Source organism: Falco punctatus, assembly GCF_963210335.1.
Source record: "Falco punctatus genome assembly, chromosome: 3".
NCBI classification, from domain to species: domain Eukaryota; kingdom Metazoa; phylum Chordata; class Aves; order Falconiformes; family Falconidae; genus Falco; species Falco punctatus.
The window spans coordinates 107,144,797-107,160,831 of record NC_137582.1 but is presented as its reverse complement, the minus strand read 5'-3'; the positions used below and the strand labels follow the sequence as shown (position 1 = coordinate 107,160,831).

The 16,035-nt window shown below is 39.3% G+C and overlaps 2 protein-coding genes across 3 annotated transcripts; one reads left to right on the top strand and one right to left on the bottom strand.

Annotated features, from left to right (window-relative positions):
- The first annotated feature begins 19 nt into the window (after window positions 1–19).
- On the top strand, window positions 20–7,861 carry RER1 (retention in endoplasmic reticulum sorting receptor 1). Of its 2 annotated transcripts, XM_080381288.1 has the most exons (8): window positions 105–167; window positions 2,712–2,791; window positions 3,112–3,197; window positions 3,750–3,854; window positions 4,911–5,010; window positions 5,509–5,587; window positions 5,731–5,866; window positions 6,760–7,861. In XM_080381288.1, exons 3-8 carry the CDS (start codon window positions 3,117–3,119, stop codon window positions 6,847–6,849), a joined length of 591 nt encoding a protein of 196 aa, XP_080237414.1. In that variant the 5' UTR covers window positions 105–167; window positions 2,712–2,791; window positions 3,112–3,116; the 3' UTR covers window positions 6,850–7,861. The 2 variants fall into 2 exon arrangements, with proteins under 2 accessions (XP_080237413.1, XP_080237414.1); XM_080381287.1 differs by lacking the exon at window positions 2,712–2,791 and having other exon boundaries at window positions 20–167.
- On the bottom strand, window positions 7,621–16,031 carry PEX10 (peroxisomal biogenesis factor 10). The gene is made up of 6 exons (XM_080381284.1): window positions 15,874–16,031; window positions 15,609–15,689; window positions 14,774–15,180; window positions 13,796–13,971; window positions 13,368–13,503; window positions 7,621–10,499 (listed from the first exon to the last, which is right to left on the bottom strand). Exons 1-6 carry the CDS (start codon window positions 15,983–15,985, stop codon window positions 10,428–10,430), a joined length of 984 nt encoding a protein of 327 aa, XP_080237410.1. The 5' UTR covers window positions 15,986–16,031; the 3' UTR covers window positions 7,621–10,427.
- Window positions 16,032–16,035: the final 4 nt, after the last annotated feature.

Below are 16,035 nucleotides of genomic sequence, written 5' to 3'. Positions count from 1 at the left end.
CCCGGCCCGGCCCGGCCCGCCCTCACACGCACCGCCGCCCGCCTCCCCCCGCCCCTCCCGGCCCGGAAGCAGAAGCGGCTCCCGCCCCCTCCCCGCCGGTGGCGCCATATTGGGTTTGTGGAAGCGGGGGGAGGGGGAGCGGAAGGAAGGGCCCGGCTTGGCCGCCTGTGAGTAGCTGCTGCCCCGCGCCGGCGCCTGCGGCCCGGCCGGAGCCCGGGGCTGGAGGGGTGGGAGCAGGTGTCAGCCCCGGGGCGGGAGGCTGCCCCGAGCGAGGGGTCCCTCCGGCAGCGCGGGGGCTCCGGCGCGCTGGGTGCCCACCGCCGCGGCCTAGGCGCTGCTGCGGGCCGCGCCGCCGCCGGGCCGGCCGGCCGGCCGGGGGCTCGCGTCCCTCTCGTCACGGCGCCGCTCCCGGGCGCTCCTCACCTCAGGGCGCCCCGCTGCCGCCGCGGGGGCCGCTCCCGGGCTCCGCGCCGGCCTTGCGCGCTCCGGGGCCGCGGGGGGCCCGGCCCGGCCGCAGCGCACCCCCTGTCCGGGTGAGGGCGGGCAGCGCCGCGCCCGCGGGGCTGCCGTAAGCCTCTGATGCCCAGGGTGCTGCTGCAACGCAGGACATTAAAACTGCTGCTTTATTTTTTAGCCTTTTTTTTAAAGCGTTAAACCCCCCCCAGTTTGCACAACCAGTGAGCTGTTCTCCTGTGGTTGTCCATGCACCGTTACAAATAAATCACTTGAGTGTGTTGCTCTCTCTTCAAAGATGTTTCCTCTACACGATAAGGCAACTTGGATGAGCAGGAATGTGTTTTTGCTGGTTATCTGCTTCATTTGGATTCTAATTTAGTGATGGAACGATCAGGGAGTTGTCTGAGAACTCTGTGCCTCTCCGTACCTGGTGATGGAGGGAGGAGTTAAAGGCCTTTGCTGCCCCAGGTCCTGTCATTTTTAAGAACCAGCTGTGCTCTGGTATTTGCACTGATATTACCATAACAGTCGTGGTACAAAGCATAATTGTTGAAGGTCACGCATTTGCCTGCTTGGTATGGTTGAGTTTTAGTAGCAGTCTGTATACTGCTAGTAGCAAACCAGTTGTTTGTTATGTTAATCCTTGTATATCTTTCTGATTATGGGCTTTACTGAAGTGGCTAAAGGGTTATAACTCATGCTGAAGAGTAAAACCTTACATTATGTTGTGAAAGGATTGCTAGTGAGATCTGACTTGTCTTCACTGTAAACTATTTGCAAAGCAATGCCTAAGATTGCTTTTCTTGATAATTGTCTAGTTACAGATGCTCTTTCAGAAAAGTTTTAATGTGACAAGAAATATTAACTTAAATTCTAAACTATGTCATGTGTTATACATCAGTCTACGCTACTTAAACAGAGCCAGTGAGAGGTTTCTTTTCAGTAAAGCAGTGTTGGCTATATTTCTTGGTCTGCTGTGGAAGAACTGTGTGTATGATTAACAGTCATACATAATCACAAATGCCTACTCCATCATAAAGCCATCAGTAGCTTTACATTCATGATTCTTCACTTGACCTGCATAGGCTCACGTTTACAAGATTATAAGGTTAGGTCTGCTTATTGCTTCTATTTGCTACAGATGTATCTGTAAAATTAATTTTGAGAATGAGTTTTTATGTTTGTGATCTTTAAAGAATGGCTCTCTGACCTGAATGGCTATCTTTTTGTTATGACTTTATACTTCAGGACATTTTAAAACAACTCGGAACAAAGCATGAAGTTATGCTTAGCTAATAATGCTGAGTAACTTCTTTCTTCTGCAGTGCAGTGAATGGGAAGAATAGTAATTCTTCCTTTTGCCTGTAAAGAAGTAGGCTATATTGTATGAATTTCTATTACATTTTTTTTCTTTTTAGCTATAGCTTGAATTCAAGTGGACTGCAGCTCCTGAAGCCACATAATGATTCCGTTTCTCTTTTCAAGTCTAACAGGACTCCTTTTTTCTACTTGCTAATTACTCCAGAAGATTTAAATTTCAGATATTTACTGCAAAAATACACAACTTTAAGGTTTTGTGCCTCCCTAGATTGTCCTTGGTCTCAAATTATTTTTTGCAGCAGTCGCCGTATTGCACCTTCTAAGATAATTTACATTTTTCTGATTTAGTAAATGTTTCATATATCTTATTATCCTCTGAGGCTCTTGAGATATTTATATGGTGCTGAAAGTACTCCCACTATCCCAGGGTTATGTAGTCCCACCCACAGATGAGGACTCCAGGAAGTAGTGTCAGGGATTGCTGTTGGTGATGTGGCAAAAATGTTTCTGTTTAGAATCCATTTTGTTTTGTTTTATATCTTGAAGCGAACTGTAAAACTTAGTTGAGCTTAACTGAAAAGAAAAATAAAGATCTTAAATTGGTAGCAGAATCATGTACTAGAAAATAATGTCCTTGGTTAATTTTTTTTAACTGAGTTCAGGATATTGGCCCTCTTACTGTACAGTTTTGCTCATGCACAAAACTTTTCTGTGACTGCTGTGCTCTTCGTGTTCAAGAGATAGATAAACTCAATGAGTAATTCTAGTAGTGGGCAGGGTTTTAGTTTAGGTACTTATGGTAGAGTTTTTTGACTGTAACCACTGCTGGACCGAGTTTTGAATTTAAACTTCTTCACTGTCTAGTTGCTTAGTATTTAAAAATCTTAAGCAGCTTTTAAAAAAAGATTTATTTTGGTTTTGTTCTTTGCCTTTAGAAACTGAGGTGACAGGAGGGTGGTGCTGCAGTTCATATCTCAATGCTTAGATATTATAAGTCAGCTCCTGCCTTATCAAGGTGAAGATATCTAACAAGGCTTATTCCTGCACTTTTGTATAGACTTTTTTTTTTTCCCTCCCTAAAATTGATTGGATCTTCTCTTGCCTTTGTAAAATATCCTGTTCTTTGCTTTCTTGACAGTATCTGTTACAAATTAATTTATTTTGGAGTAAATGTCCTCTTTTTAAGAATACTTGATTAAATATAATTTGTATCAAACAGGGCTATCCAAAAGAGTATCATCTCCAAATGCTGGTTCAGATAACGTACAGTAAAGGTTCTCTGAGCTTAGGTTTTTGTTTTAAATGTTACCTATGTATCATATTTTGTTTCCACAGCAACCATGTCAGAAGGGGACAGTATTGGTGAGTCTGTGCATGGAAAGCCTTCTGTGGTCTATAGATTTTTCTCAAGACTCGGACAGGTTGGTTTTCTGCAGGGTTTTTCTGACTCCATTAGAAATAGGTCTCAGTGCAACTTCCTAAACTCATTACTTTTTTGAGAAGTTGTTGAAATACTACAATCTGTACAAAAGATTTCTTTTGAAGCCTTTAAAAAATAGATAACAGATGTTATAATACATAGCTTAATGGAATATTTATTAGACATATATGTGACATTGGGAAGTGAAAATATGTTGGTATTGTCAAAAATGAGGAGTGACTTCGGATTTCATGTCATTCATCTTAAGGAAAGGAAACTTACGTAGAATATTGAAAAATAAAATTGCTTTATGATGCCCCAGGCATTAGGAAATTTTTTCTTTTTGCCTTTGTAAAAATACAGAACTTTTCAAATGCTTTTAAGTATGTTTGTTTAAATCAGTTTATTTGTAATAAAGAATACAAATGTTTCACGTTGCTCACCTTTCCAAAATACTCTTCACAAATGCTTACTATTTCTAATGCTACCCTGTAATAAACTATTCATTGTGCATCATGTATTTTACAGATGTACACTTTATATTTCTTCCTAGATCTACCAGTCCTGGTTAGACAAATCTACTCCATATACTGCAGTGCGATGGATCGTAACTTTGGGTCTGAGTTTTATCTACATGGTTAGAGTTTATTTACTGCAGGTAAGAAAACTGGATTTACTGCTAAAGTAGCTTTAGATATCATTACTGTTCCATTTTCTGTGTAAGAGTGTTTTTGAAGTATGGTATTACTTTGGAATTTCATACAGTATCATTTAGCACACAGTAGATGGTAAATTAAGATAGTCTGAAGAAAGAGCACATCTTGTTGGTGTTAAACTTACTGCTTCAGAATGGAGAATGAATGAATTCAAAGTTCTGTTGCAGTTAGGTTTTTACTTTAATACTAAAGCTGTGTAACAGCATTTTTGGGAGCCAGTGGTTACCTGCTGTCACGCAAACATAAGGAATTGCTTTTTCAGCATTTTTATCACTGCAGGCCAGCAGCAGACTGTTTCTCCACTAATCGGATGTCTCTAGTTCATGCCAGTCTTCAGTTAAGAATGGTTAAGGTTACAGATTGAATGTGAAAGCTGTACAGGTGGTAGTGGTAGGAACATTTAACAGACTGAAGCCTGCAAAGATGACTGAAAAAGTGATGGTTTTATATTGTTTACTACCTTTATGCTGCTTTTATATGTAGAGACCTTGAACATACCGACTGGATGCCTGAGAAAAGCTTTCATATTAAATCCATCAATACATGAGAGATTTGTGCTACTGTAGTGTTCTAAGGCTTGTTTTGATTAATGTATTAGGCTTACAGTAGGATACCGTAAAAAAAAATAAAATTAAACTCTGTTAGCCTTTTTAAGCTGCATGTTTTCCATCTTGCTTATTTGTATTTCAGTAAGTTTAGTCCGTAATTAGGTAGCTTTAAATGAGAACTGTTACATATGTTATCTGTCAGTACATAAATAAATAGATTAGTAAAGGTGACTTCATCTTTTCATAGAGTCAGAATGCTTATTTTATACAGCAAGAATCTTTAGTGGTGTTTTTTTAACAAGTCCAGAAAACTTTTCATGTTAATGTGAGGATGTAGAAGAGCACTTCTCAAGGAAGCAAAAAGGTGGTTTAATCTTGCTGAAAAATTAGTACCTTGAAATGGTTTTCAAGAAGACTTTAATCTTTGCTCTTTTTTCTTCTCTGCTTCAGGGTTGGTACATTGTGACATATGCCTTGGGAATCTACCATCTAAATCTCTTTATAGCTTTCTTGTCGCCAAAGGTAGACCCCTCTTTAATGGAAGATTCAGGTATGGTGACTAGTTTATTTTGTGATAATTTTGAACTTGGTTGAACTTCCAGGGTTTTTTTGTCTGATACAGTAGTGTGAAGATGTGCAATTTTAGCATGACATTGTATTTTTAGACTTGCAAAAAATCTATACAATGTGACATCAGGAATTACTATAAAATTTGTTGGGTTTTATTTCAGGACTTGGAACACATTCCATATTGTATTAGTTTTATATGTTTTTGAAAGGTTCGTGTGACTTAAGTTCTCCTCATAGTAACTCAAGCAACTTGGCATTCATTTCTGTTACCTGTTTTCTCTTGGGAAATCAATGTCAAGTTATAATATAACAGCCACTGTGACTGGAATCTATGTATAACAGTGAAAAGTTTTCCTTTTTTTTTTTTTTTTTTTTTTTTAAAGATAAAAAGTAAAAAAAACCTTGGAGTCCAAACAGTGTGGAAAATTAGTGTGAGGGGGTTTGTGGTTTGGTTTTTTTTTTCCCCTCTTTTTTTCAGATGATGGTCCTTCCTTACCTACAAGGCAAAATGAAGAATTTCGGCCTTTCATTAGGAGGCTTCCAGAGTTTAAATTCTGGTGAGTGGATCAGTCAGCCTGTGCTCTGTTTTTAAACATATTTTATATTTATATATTTATGTTATATTTTTAAAAATATAAATATCTGCATCAAATTATTGGTAGCTGGGGCTGAAGGATTAATTTTTAGTATTATTTTTAAGGCACTCTGCCACTAAAGGAATCCTGGTTGCTATGGCATGTACATTCTTTGAGGCTTTCAACGTTCCTGTTTTTTGGCCAATCCTTGTGATGTACTTCATTATGCTATTTTGTATCACTATGAAGAGGCAAATCAAGGTAAGTTGCCAAGAACAGACAGTAGCATTTTTGATGTCAGAACGTATAGTATTGTTCCAAACTGGCCATCCAGTTGAGTACTTCAGAGGTATTAAATATATTGCACACAGCTCTTTTGCTAGAGGATCTTGAACAACTAATACTTGAACGTTAGTTCAAGAGTTGCTTATTTGCAACTCTTGAACAAATCTGAGCAAATATTGACAGTGGGAAACAAAAATACGTGGCAGAAGAAGCCATCATACACTGCATCACAAAATTTTATGCTTGCTTTCAAAAGGTTTTGATCTTAGAATTCAATAGCTGGTTTTTATGCAGGGATGAGTCTTGTAATTTCTCATCCACTTCCTTTCTTAACTATGGCTGTTTTTAATGAAGAGGTCTTGTAGGATCTCTGATGGGTGAAAAGGGAAGTTCTGACAGGTTGGTGCGAGAAAGTAGATGGAGAGAAGGGGAAGAAGAGCATAGGCAAGTAATTCAGACCATTTTTAACAAATTACTTAGGGCTTGTTTGCATTTTACAAAGAGAACCGATTTTTTTTCCCCAGACTTTCAGAATCTTGGATAAGTACTGTTATTCAAAGTTGTAAATGAAAGATATGAGGGTAGTAAAGAATTAATACCTCTATGCTCTCTCCGGTTTCCTGTGATCCCCCAACCAGTAATCTTCACCGTATTGTGCAAGTTGTTGGGTATACCCAAATTGGAGATTTGTAAGATTGGGCACATACTCCTCTTTACATGTAAACTGATGTATAATTAGGTATTTCATTACGTTTACAATACTGAAGAACTGTCTTTCTAGAGGATTCTGTAATTTACAATCTGTATTATAAAACACTTGTAAATATTATATGTTTCTTGCCTCAAAAATGGATCTTTTCTCTTTACAGCACATGATAAAATACAGATATATACCCTTCACACATGGCAAGAGGAAATACAAAGGGAAGGATGATGTGGGAAAGACCTTTGCTAGCTAGAAGATGCAATCAACCTGTTGACCAATTCTACTTCTAACTAAAGGAACGATTTTGAGCCATTGTAACAATGCCTTTTTTCTTCATAAAAACGATTAACAAGAGTGGTGACAAAGCAGTTGAATTTTCATTTTAAGAGGATCTTGCTATTTTTATCTGAAATATCAGTTTCTTGAAGAAACTGGCATTCTAACCAAATTGCATTGAGTTTATTATCTTTTGTAAGAAGTTGGAGAAACTTTGGATAATCCCATGGATTTGGGATTATGCATTTCTTTCAAGATCCATTGCACTGGGGAGATTAATGGTTTAGTTGGATATTTTTACATGGTTATCCTGCTCAGTATCACCCTGAAGTGCTGTGCACGTATGTGGAGGAAAAATGTCAGATGGCACACATGATGCTGTTTTCTGCTTCATGGCCATGTGCTATTTTCATAGAAAAATTCAGTAGATCTAAATAGATGCAGAACTTAAGCCAGTTTCGTAAATGCATGGTATTACTGAATTATAACCAAACAAATATAGATAGGAATAAGAAATCTACTAAATTGCGGTTTTTGCACTAGGGAAAAAATACTCGTCTAGCTTCTAAAGTTACTCATTTGTGTTGGGTTTTAATGCCAGTTTCACCATTACATCTCCTAGCAGATGCTAAAATTGGGCTTTTTCATGATGACTCAAAACTTTGTTCAGACCCTATCGCAACTTCCTTTAAGGACCTGAAATTATAAAAATATATATTTTAATTGTTGTTAGTTGGAGTTTTCTTCATTCTTAAGGGTTTTTTTGATTAATTTAAGATGTGCAGTCCTTTCAGAATATGCCCGAACTGGCCACAGCAGAGAAACTGTGTGGGTTTTAACACAACTTTTCATTTTCTATGGGGAAAAATAAAAAAAATAATAATCAGAGATAAATGACCTGCATGTAAAGTTTTTCATGTGATACAACTACAGTTTTATTAAGTGACTTTTTAATTCCAAAGTTTATTAAAAGACAGTGTCCCCCTTTACTTGTTCTCTATCTTTATATGCATACATTGATCTAACAGTATTTATGACTCCTTTTCAGTAATGGTTACCCTCGATTTATCTCCATGCAATGCCTTTTTCAACTCTTCAGGGAACATTCAGTTGCAGAAAGTAGGAAAAGATTAGCTCTTTGAAGATTCTGAATGGAGGATAGTGGCAGCTTCAGCAAACACCTAACTGGAAAATGTATGTAGGAACCCTTTCATCTGATTTTGTCAAATGAAGTCATTATGGAGCTCTGGAATTCAGCCTCCAGTAATCCTAGGAAGATGACAGGTAGTTTTAGTTCACATTGAATTGTTGGTTTTTTGCTTGTTTGCATGTTTGTTTTATTAGCAAGTGTGGAAACTAGTAATGTCAAATTCTAAATTATGGAAACAGAGTGTCCAGAAAAGGCCTTGTAAAAGTACCAGTCATGGATGCTTGCAGTTTTGTTGTGTAAAATTCTGAAAGCTCTGACTTGGAGAAGCTGTCTTCAGGTTTGCTGGAGTTTCTGAATGCAAATCAGGGAGACAAATACCATGTTTATAATAGTTATTTTTATTAAAACTAGCAGCTGGGATGACTCCTAAACAAGAGAGTGTTAACAATGTCCACTGCAAATCAGGCATTTTTACCTCCTTTTAATTTCAGACTTTTGTGGCAACTTGAAATTAATGCTTTTTCATTCTTAGGTAGGCATAGATGCTCCACGTTGAGTGGGATTACCAGTTTTCCAAGAGGGAATGTAGATGGTGTTGGGACACCAGTACAGTTCCCTAGCTGACTCTTGGTGTGCAACGGCCAGACAAGTTTGATGGCATTTTCTTAAACTTTGCTCTATTTTTATCACTTTCAAGTGCTAAAAATAAATTACCCCTGTAGAATGCATGAAAAACTTGACTTGGCAACTTCACAGATACTTCCCAGTGATTGATTGCTTCCTGTTTGTTTTTACATGCAACTAAATGTTTTTCCTTACTATTTTCTTAGTAAGGAATCAGACAGTGATTTCCTTAGGTAGTCATGGTTTGATTCATGGACCGTTCTTCTTCCACTGTTGCCTTGACTGTTAAATAGCTGAGGGATGCCTGAAAGTTTTCTGGTATAAGAAAGGGATGGTATTGCAGTTCTGAAAACCACTTTTGTACTGTAATGATGAAGTGTTTGCATAGTTACCAGCAACTATTTTTTACTCCATTCATAGATACGATGAAAAGTTAAACTAATTTTGTTGGGCTTTTTATGATAATGCTTGAAGATGTAATTGTTAACTACTAACCGGGATCTTTGCAGTAAAAATAACTATCTTAATTTAAGTGCTCTTACTGTAGCACACCTCCCCCCACTGCCACCCCAAGTCCATATTCAGTGCCATTTGTGAAAGATTTATTCATGTAATTCATGATCCCCAGAGTGGATCATCTGGCATTTTCTTCCCATCTGTATTTAAATAATATGAATTAATTAATCTTGTACATTTTTTATCATGCAAGAATGACAAGGTATGTTAACAACTAACAACCTTCTTTTTCCCTGCTGCTCCAAATGCTCGTATAACTGAAGTAGTAATAACTTCTGGGAATAAACCTTGATGAGGTGATGCTGCTGAATCCCTCCTCCTTTATACTCTTAAAATATTGGCTTAACTATAAACAACTCTTATTCCCATAAAGAGTGTAGGGGGTCTTGTGGCTGAAGTCAGGTTCTTCCCTATCTGTCTTAAGACTGTAGAAAATGTCAAACAGGTAAAACTTACGCTGTGTTATAACACTAACACTTTTCAAAGTTGAGCTTAGGTTTTATCAGTATACATACTAGAGCTTTTTTGAAATAATGCTTGTTACGTTGCTGTAGTCTAAATGTCTAGAATACTTGATGAAAAGTCTTATCTAATAGTGACAGAAGAGTTTTGAGTTTGGAAGCTGAATGTTAATTGATCAGTGTGCAAAGTAGTCCATATTACTATGGGTTTGCATTTGTTGCTTCTGTTGATCTAAGGGAAATTCAGTTTGTCAAATCAAGGAAAGCTGCTTTATTGTTAACCTTGTTATGAAAACAGTGGTACATAACATAGGTTTATCATCCCAACTTCCAGTGCAGTTAAGCTGTACACAGATTTGTAGTTTTTGTCCTTTTCCCCTGAAGTCTACAGCATGGACTTGTTATTACGTTACAGGAGAAAGGGAGTCTTAGAAATTGCAGAATTTTACCAATACCTTATGCATGCTGTGAAAGGTTGGAAGACTCATTACCTACACATATTTAGAGAATAAGAATCTGATTTAAATTTTTAATTGCCCAAAGTGAAGAAAACTACTACATTTGTGTTAAGGATTTTTTTTAGAAAGACATTTTTGTTGTGGTTGAGAACCATGTTAGAAGAAACAGAAGGGTAGAGGCAGAAATAGATTCTGCAAAACAGGAATGAAGCACCACCTCACCTTGCACAGGCAGTTACCAGTTTTATAATAAAGTTTTTTTCTTGGACTAACTCAAGCTGTGTGACAACTTTATAAAGGGTATGAGAGCTGAGGTCTTGTCATGAAAGAGAATAGATCTTTTCCTTTACAGTTGATAGTGACGCAGGTAGATCAGTTTCTGAGGATGAAACTTCTCTCTGCACAGTGGACATTCTGTCTAAAAAAAAAAAATAGACATACTGAATTGCTCTATTTAAAAGTTTCAAAAAATCCAAATATAACTGCTTAGCCACTTCTAGAAAATAATTAGCGTCCATAATTAAAACCCTATTTTTTCAGTCCAGTTTGTGATGCAAGCTTAACCATGCAAAATACTCTAAGCTAGCCCAATTTAGAGAGCAATTTGACGTTATAGGGATGCCTAAAAACTGGATGGATTCTTAACAGTTCTTTTGCGGGGAGGGGTGTGTGTTTATTTTTTAATGTCGGTGGCAATACTGCTACTTCAGTTAATTTTGCTAACTGGTAGAATCAGAAGAAGCTACAATTAGAGCCATTATGAGGAAACATTTATTCATGTACACTAGAAGCAATATTTAAAGATACTGATGCGTGTCACAAGATACTCTTAATTCTCTAAATCAGAACTCTCTTAAGTTTCTCTATCTTTGCTTGGTGAATCCAGTAGGAGAGTCAAAGGATCTACTAGGTCAGCACGCTCCAAAAGACTAAAATAGTAACAATTGTCAGTGTTAAGAAAAAACAAGCTTAAGTATCTGAATCTGAAACAAAAAATCCTGCACCATGGACGTTGAACTGCCCTTTGAGTAGTAGATTAGCCACCAAGCCTTTAAGGCAAAGAATAAGGTAAAGATGCAGTTATAGTGAATGGATGTTTTCAGATCTGAAATACCACTGTGTAAGCATTTTTAATACAGTCTACCTACAGGTATGTGTGTCTGGTACAGCTTTAGAGTTGACAGCAATGCAAAAAATGGTCTAAAATAAATGTCCTCTAACAGAGAGCTCTGTTGTCAGCTAGTACTCGCATTGAAAACTGGCAACTGCAATTGTCAGTAGCCTTCTACTGCTGTTACATTCAAACTTCTATTGCCTCCACAGTATTTGAAGCTATGTTAAGCAAGGAGTCAGCAGGGCAGTTTCTTATGCCAACTCATTTGATGTTCTTGCTTTATTTTCTAGTCAGAGGTGTTACAGGAAGTGAGGACTAATCTTCATTCTCAATTACAAGAACAATTTTTTTTAAATTGATGCCCAACTACATCAGGGACCAAATAAGCTTGAATAAGGCTGCATTGCAAAAGGATCATTTACCTAAACTATTTTAACCAAACTTTGAAAATATGTGTGAAAACTTCAGTTCATGATGCTTCAGCTTCCTGCTGGCAACTATAAAAAAACAAACTGAAGTTTTCAGCAGTAGATATAAATCCATTTTGCATCTGCTTGCTAATTACCAGCTTTCAGTGGGTTTTTTCTTATTATTTTTTTCTCTGTACTTGATTTTAAAGTGGAGTAAGTTTTTTTGCTTTTTAATTTCAGATTAATAAGGTGGCAGTACTCAAGAGCTAATCGTTGCCTTACAGATATTCAGCAATATTATTTGTTTTCCATCAAGTATCATATTCTGAACACTGTGGTAGGAAATCTGCGTACAAGAACTATTCCTCTAGTCACTCATTTCTCCTGATAGCTGCTGGTTAAGAAAATGCTCTGGCTCCTCCCCGTTACAGTCTAGCAGGACAGTTTCAGTTTAAGGGGCCCTCTTTAGGTACCTGCTTCAGTTACACTCGTTCCCACGGTAGTGAGACCCTTCTCTGAAGGGAGCCCCCAGTAACTTTCAGTTCTTCATCACTGTGTGGTGGACTTGCAAGTCCAGCTGAAACTTCGTAATGTTTGCTGCCTCCACTACCTTTTTCTTTCAGAAACAAACAGCTGATAAGCTGAAAAATGCTAACTGGAGGAGTGCATAGCGTGATTTGTATTAGGCAAACTGTATTTTTTTTTACTCTTATTTAAAAAGGATTAAATGAATCTGATTACCCAATAAGAGGAGCGCCTATTTTTCACAACCTTGGAAAACACAACTGAGTAATTCAGTAATTACCACTCCTTCCCTGCTGCTAGATGAGTTTCTACCACAGCTTCTGACAGCATGCAGGCAGGACTGATGCAAATTAACTAGTTCTTTACAAGTGAATCTGATGTGTCTCTTGGTGTTTCCTGATTTGTGGCAGGGTTGTGGTAGGAAGGCAGTAGCTCATCACAAGCTGCATTCTAGTTTGGGTCTTCAAATGGTGTATCTATCGTAGAACTTAACAGCTTGCATAGGTATAATTTTGGTGCATTTAAATAGAGGCCTCGGCTACACTGGTTTTAGCATCAAGATTGATTTTGGATCTTAGGGAAATTCTCTGACAATTTGTATTTGCTTGATTCTGCTCCACCACAGCCACACTAGTATCTCTGTAGGAAAACTTAAGTAAACCATGCCAATCATTTCTAAGTAAGACTTGACCCCTTTTTTTTTCTGGCAAGCAGTTTTCAGTCTAGAGAAAAAAAAATGCACAGCGTCTTATTCCACAATGTCTATAAAATCCTTAACAGGTGAAAATTCTGTTGGATTTCATTAATCCAGAGCAAAATCCAAGTTTAAAATACCAGTAACGCAAGAGCTAGCTTGGTTTGGTTGTAACTTATTTATTCCTTTTTACTGGAAAGCAGGTGAGGGTGGCTTCAGAACATTATTTTTGTTGTTTCTTTGCAGTCAGAATTATAGCCCAAGTCTGTAGATGAAGGAACTCCCTCCATGTCTGACTTCCACAGTAGTCCAATTGCATTTCAATGGTTAAGACAGAAAACTGCTCACGTTATTTACCTTATCTATATATCTATAGTCATTCTGTTCTAATAAAATACATAGGTCCTGGTAAACTCTCGTGCAGGGATTTTGGGAGCCTTACTGAGAGAAAGGGTAATATTGCAACATCCCAGGCTGACAAATATTTTCAAGTAGGAACCTCACGTTTACCCCTTCCAGCTCCGTTTGTCCTTCTATACTTACTCTGGTGTTACACCACTCTGTGATGCATTCCCAGCAGAACAGGTGGCCACAAGGTGTGGCTGTTGTGTGTCTCCGTTCTTCCAGACACAAAGTGCAGTGGGAGTGACGCCCAGTAGTTTTTTCCTTGGTCACATTTCTAATTAACATAATTATATATTACTTCATTTTATTTTAGCCTGCTTGTAAGAAATATTTGATAACATAATCCTAAAGTAAACCCCATCTTCAAGTATTAACCCTTTTTATGAAGATCTCAAAAAACATGAAAACTTGAAATCTGAGATGCTCAAAACAGTGAGGAATGCATCAAATGTTTGTTACATCAGGTTCTAATTTCAAGTAGCGCTCCAGTGTTCCCTGTTCATGAAAGCTATTACATTTCCCACCATTGCTTCCACCTCTTTCCTAGGAAGTAAAAATGATCATACTTCTGATGAGCTAGGTTGCGGTGTAGTTTCCATTCCTGCCTGGCTCTCTGTTTCTGTTTGAAGCTGTACATCTGAACACCAATTGTTAGAAGGAGATGGAAGAGTGAAATTACTCCAAGAAACTTGTAACTTGATCGAATACTCTGATCGTCTCCTTGCAGTCCTCCAAAATGCAGCTGCAAAATTCACAGAAACAGATGTTTTGTTACTGTGTTTCTATGAAACTCTGCTCCCCCACCCATCAATAAACTTGACTTTGGACAGAAATGAGAATCCCCAAAACTGACATGTTTCTAGGCCTTAGCTGTCTCTCGGGAGGTGTAATGTGTCCTGGATGCACCTCATTCAGTCAGGCTACAATTAACTGCTGTTTGGGTGAGGATCAGTTGCCTTGAGCTAGCTGTCTGTGTGTCCATCAAAACTAGTGCTTTCATCGGTTTGGTTTTGTTGTGTAGCTCTGAGCAAACAGTCAGACACCTCTTTTTCCACCTTGATGCTGGGAATTGTTGAGGAGTGTTGTGTCTATACATATTTCTGGGCCAGTGGCTGCTATTTATTTTGAGAGACGGATACTGAAAAGACCATGTGAAATTAAGCTCTTCATATGGAAAAATGCTACCTAAACGTGTACTGATTTTTGTTCAAATCAGTATTTAAGTATTTCCCATAGATTTATTAAGCTGCTTGTAATTTTTTGTGTATTTGTAGAAGACAGACTGGACTAGATAGTGTTCTGAAGTTACACAGGTTATTTGCTCCTGCCAGTGCATTCACATTTATTAGCCATAACCTTTTGACTGCAGGGACTCATAACCCCTCTATATAATACTGAAATGTTCCCTCACACCCCGTCTACTCTATTATAATCCATATTATAATCAGTTACAGCCAAATTCTATATCCCTTTTACACATGCGGCTACCCAGAAGAGGCCAAAATACTGCAGTGGATGTCAAACAAGAAATAATACCCACTTACATATGTGATTCCTGCGATTCTTTTAGACAGGTGGTAAAAAGTGCCACGTATGTAGAATACTGCCAGATGTAGCCGATGAAGCAAAGGTATGCATTGTTTAAGAAGATATACTATTTGTAAGACTGTTTTCTTCTGCTGTTCTGTAAGCTCCCCAACTTGTTTCTGTACCCAGTTTCGTATCAAGGTCCTACTGGATAACCCAAGTGCTGGGTTGCTCTGCGAGATTCTGGACTCGTCAGCTTCTGCCTGCAACTCGCGTTCCAGGTGCAGTAACCCCTTTTCTAAGCAATAGGGCACTACAGCATGAAGGGAAACGAAGATGGCCCGTCGAAGGAAAGAAGGTACCCTTTTCTTGGTTGAATCAACTTGAACAATGTTCACATACTCTTCACCCAGAGTCTGATAACCTAAATAATGCGTGCAACAGAAAACGTGCAGGGTTAAGACAGCAGTTGCAGTGTTGTTCTCTGTATGGTGGAGCAGCAGTGGCAGGCTGCTCAGGTCAGAACACATCAGGTTTTGGAGTTTCTGAAAGAGCTGCATTTTTTTTATGTTGAATGAGGGGAGAGTTGCGTTTACATCGGTATCTGCAGCATCAGCATCTGCAATGGTTTTAGGCTTAAAGCAGGCATAGCTTTTCAGTGTCATGCACCCATTCCTTTCAAAAAGAGCTTACACATTCTTGTAAAAGAATCTGGGTTGACAAACTGCTGCATTTGAACTCAAACTTCTGACATTTTAGTGGTTGTGTATATAGTAAAAGGCATTTATAGAGAATCCAATGCAACCAACACCCACCCCCACCCCCCCTCGAAGACAAGAGGGCGCCCCTTACCCGACAGGGTGGTAAGGACGAAGTAGGCGACATCAGAGAGCAGTTCCACCTCCCTCCTCCACTCCAGCCACTTCTTGGCACCTGGGGGATGCGGATTGCCGCAGTCAGGTGAAACTCCCGCTGACCCAGCGGGGCGCGACGGGCGGGTGCGGGAGTACGGGCTGTATCCCCGCAGCCCCTCCCGGCGCAGCGCCGGCCCCGGCCGAGAGACAGATAGACAGACAGACAGACAGACAGACACACACCACCCCCCGCCCGCGGTTACCCGCCAGCCCGTGCAGCGCGGCGCCGGCCCCGCTGCGCAGCCCGCTGCGGTACAGCTCGTCCTTCTGCACGCAGCGCACCAGCTGCGCCGCGCCCGCGGCCGCCAGCGCCATGGCGCGCGCGGGGGGGCGGCTTCCGCGCGGCGGCGGCGTGGTGCGTCGTG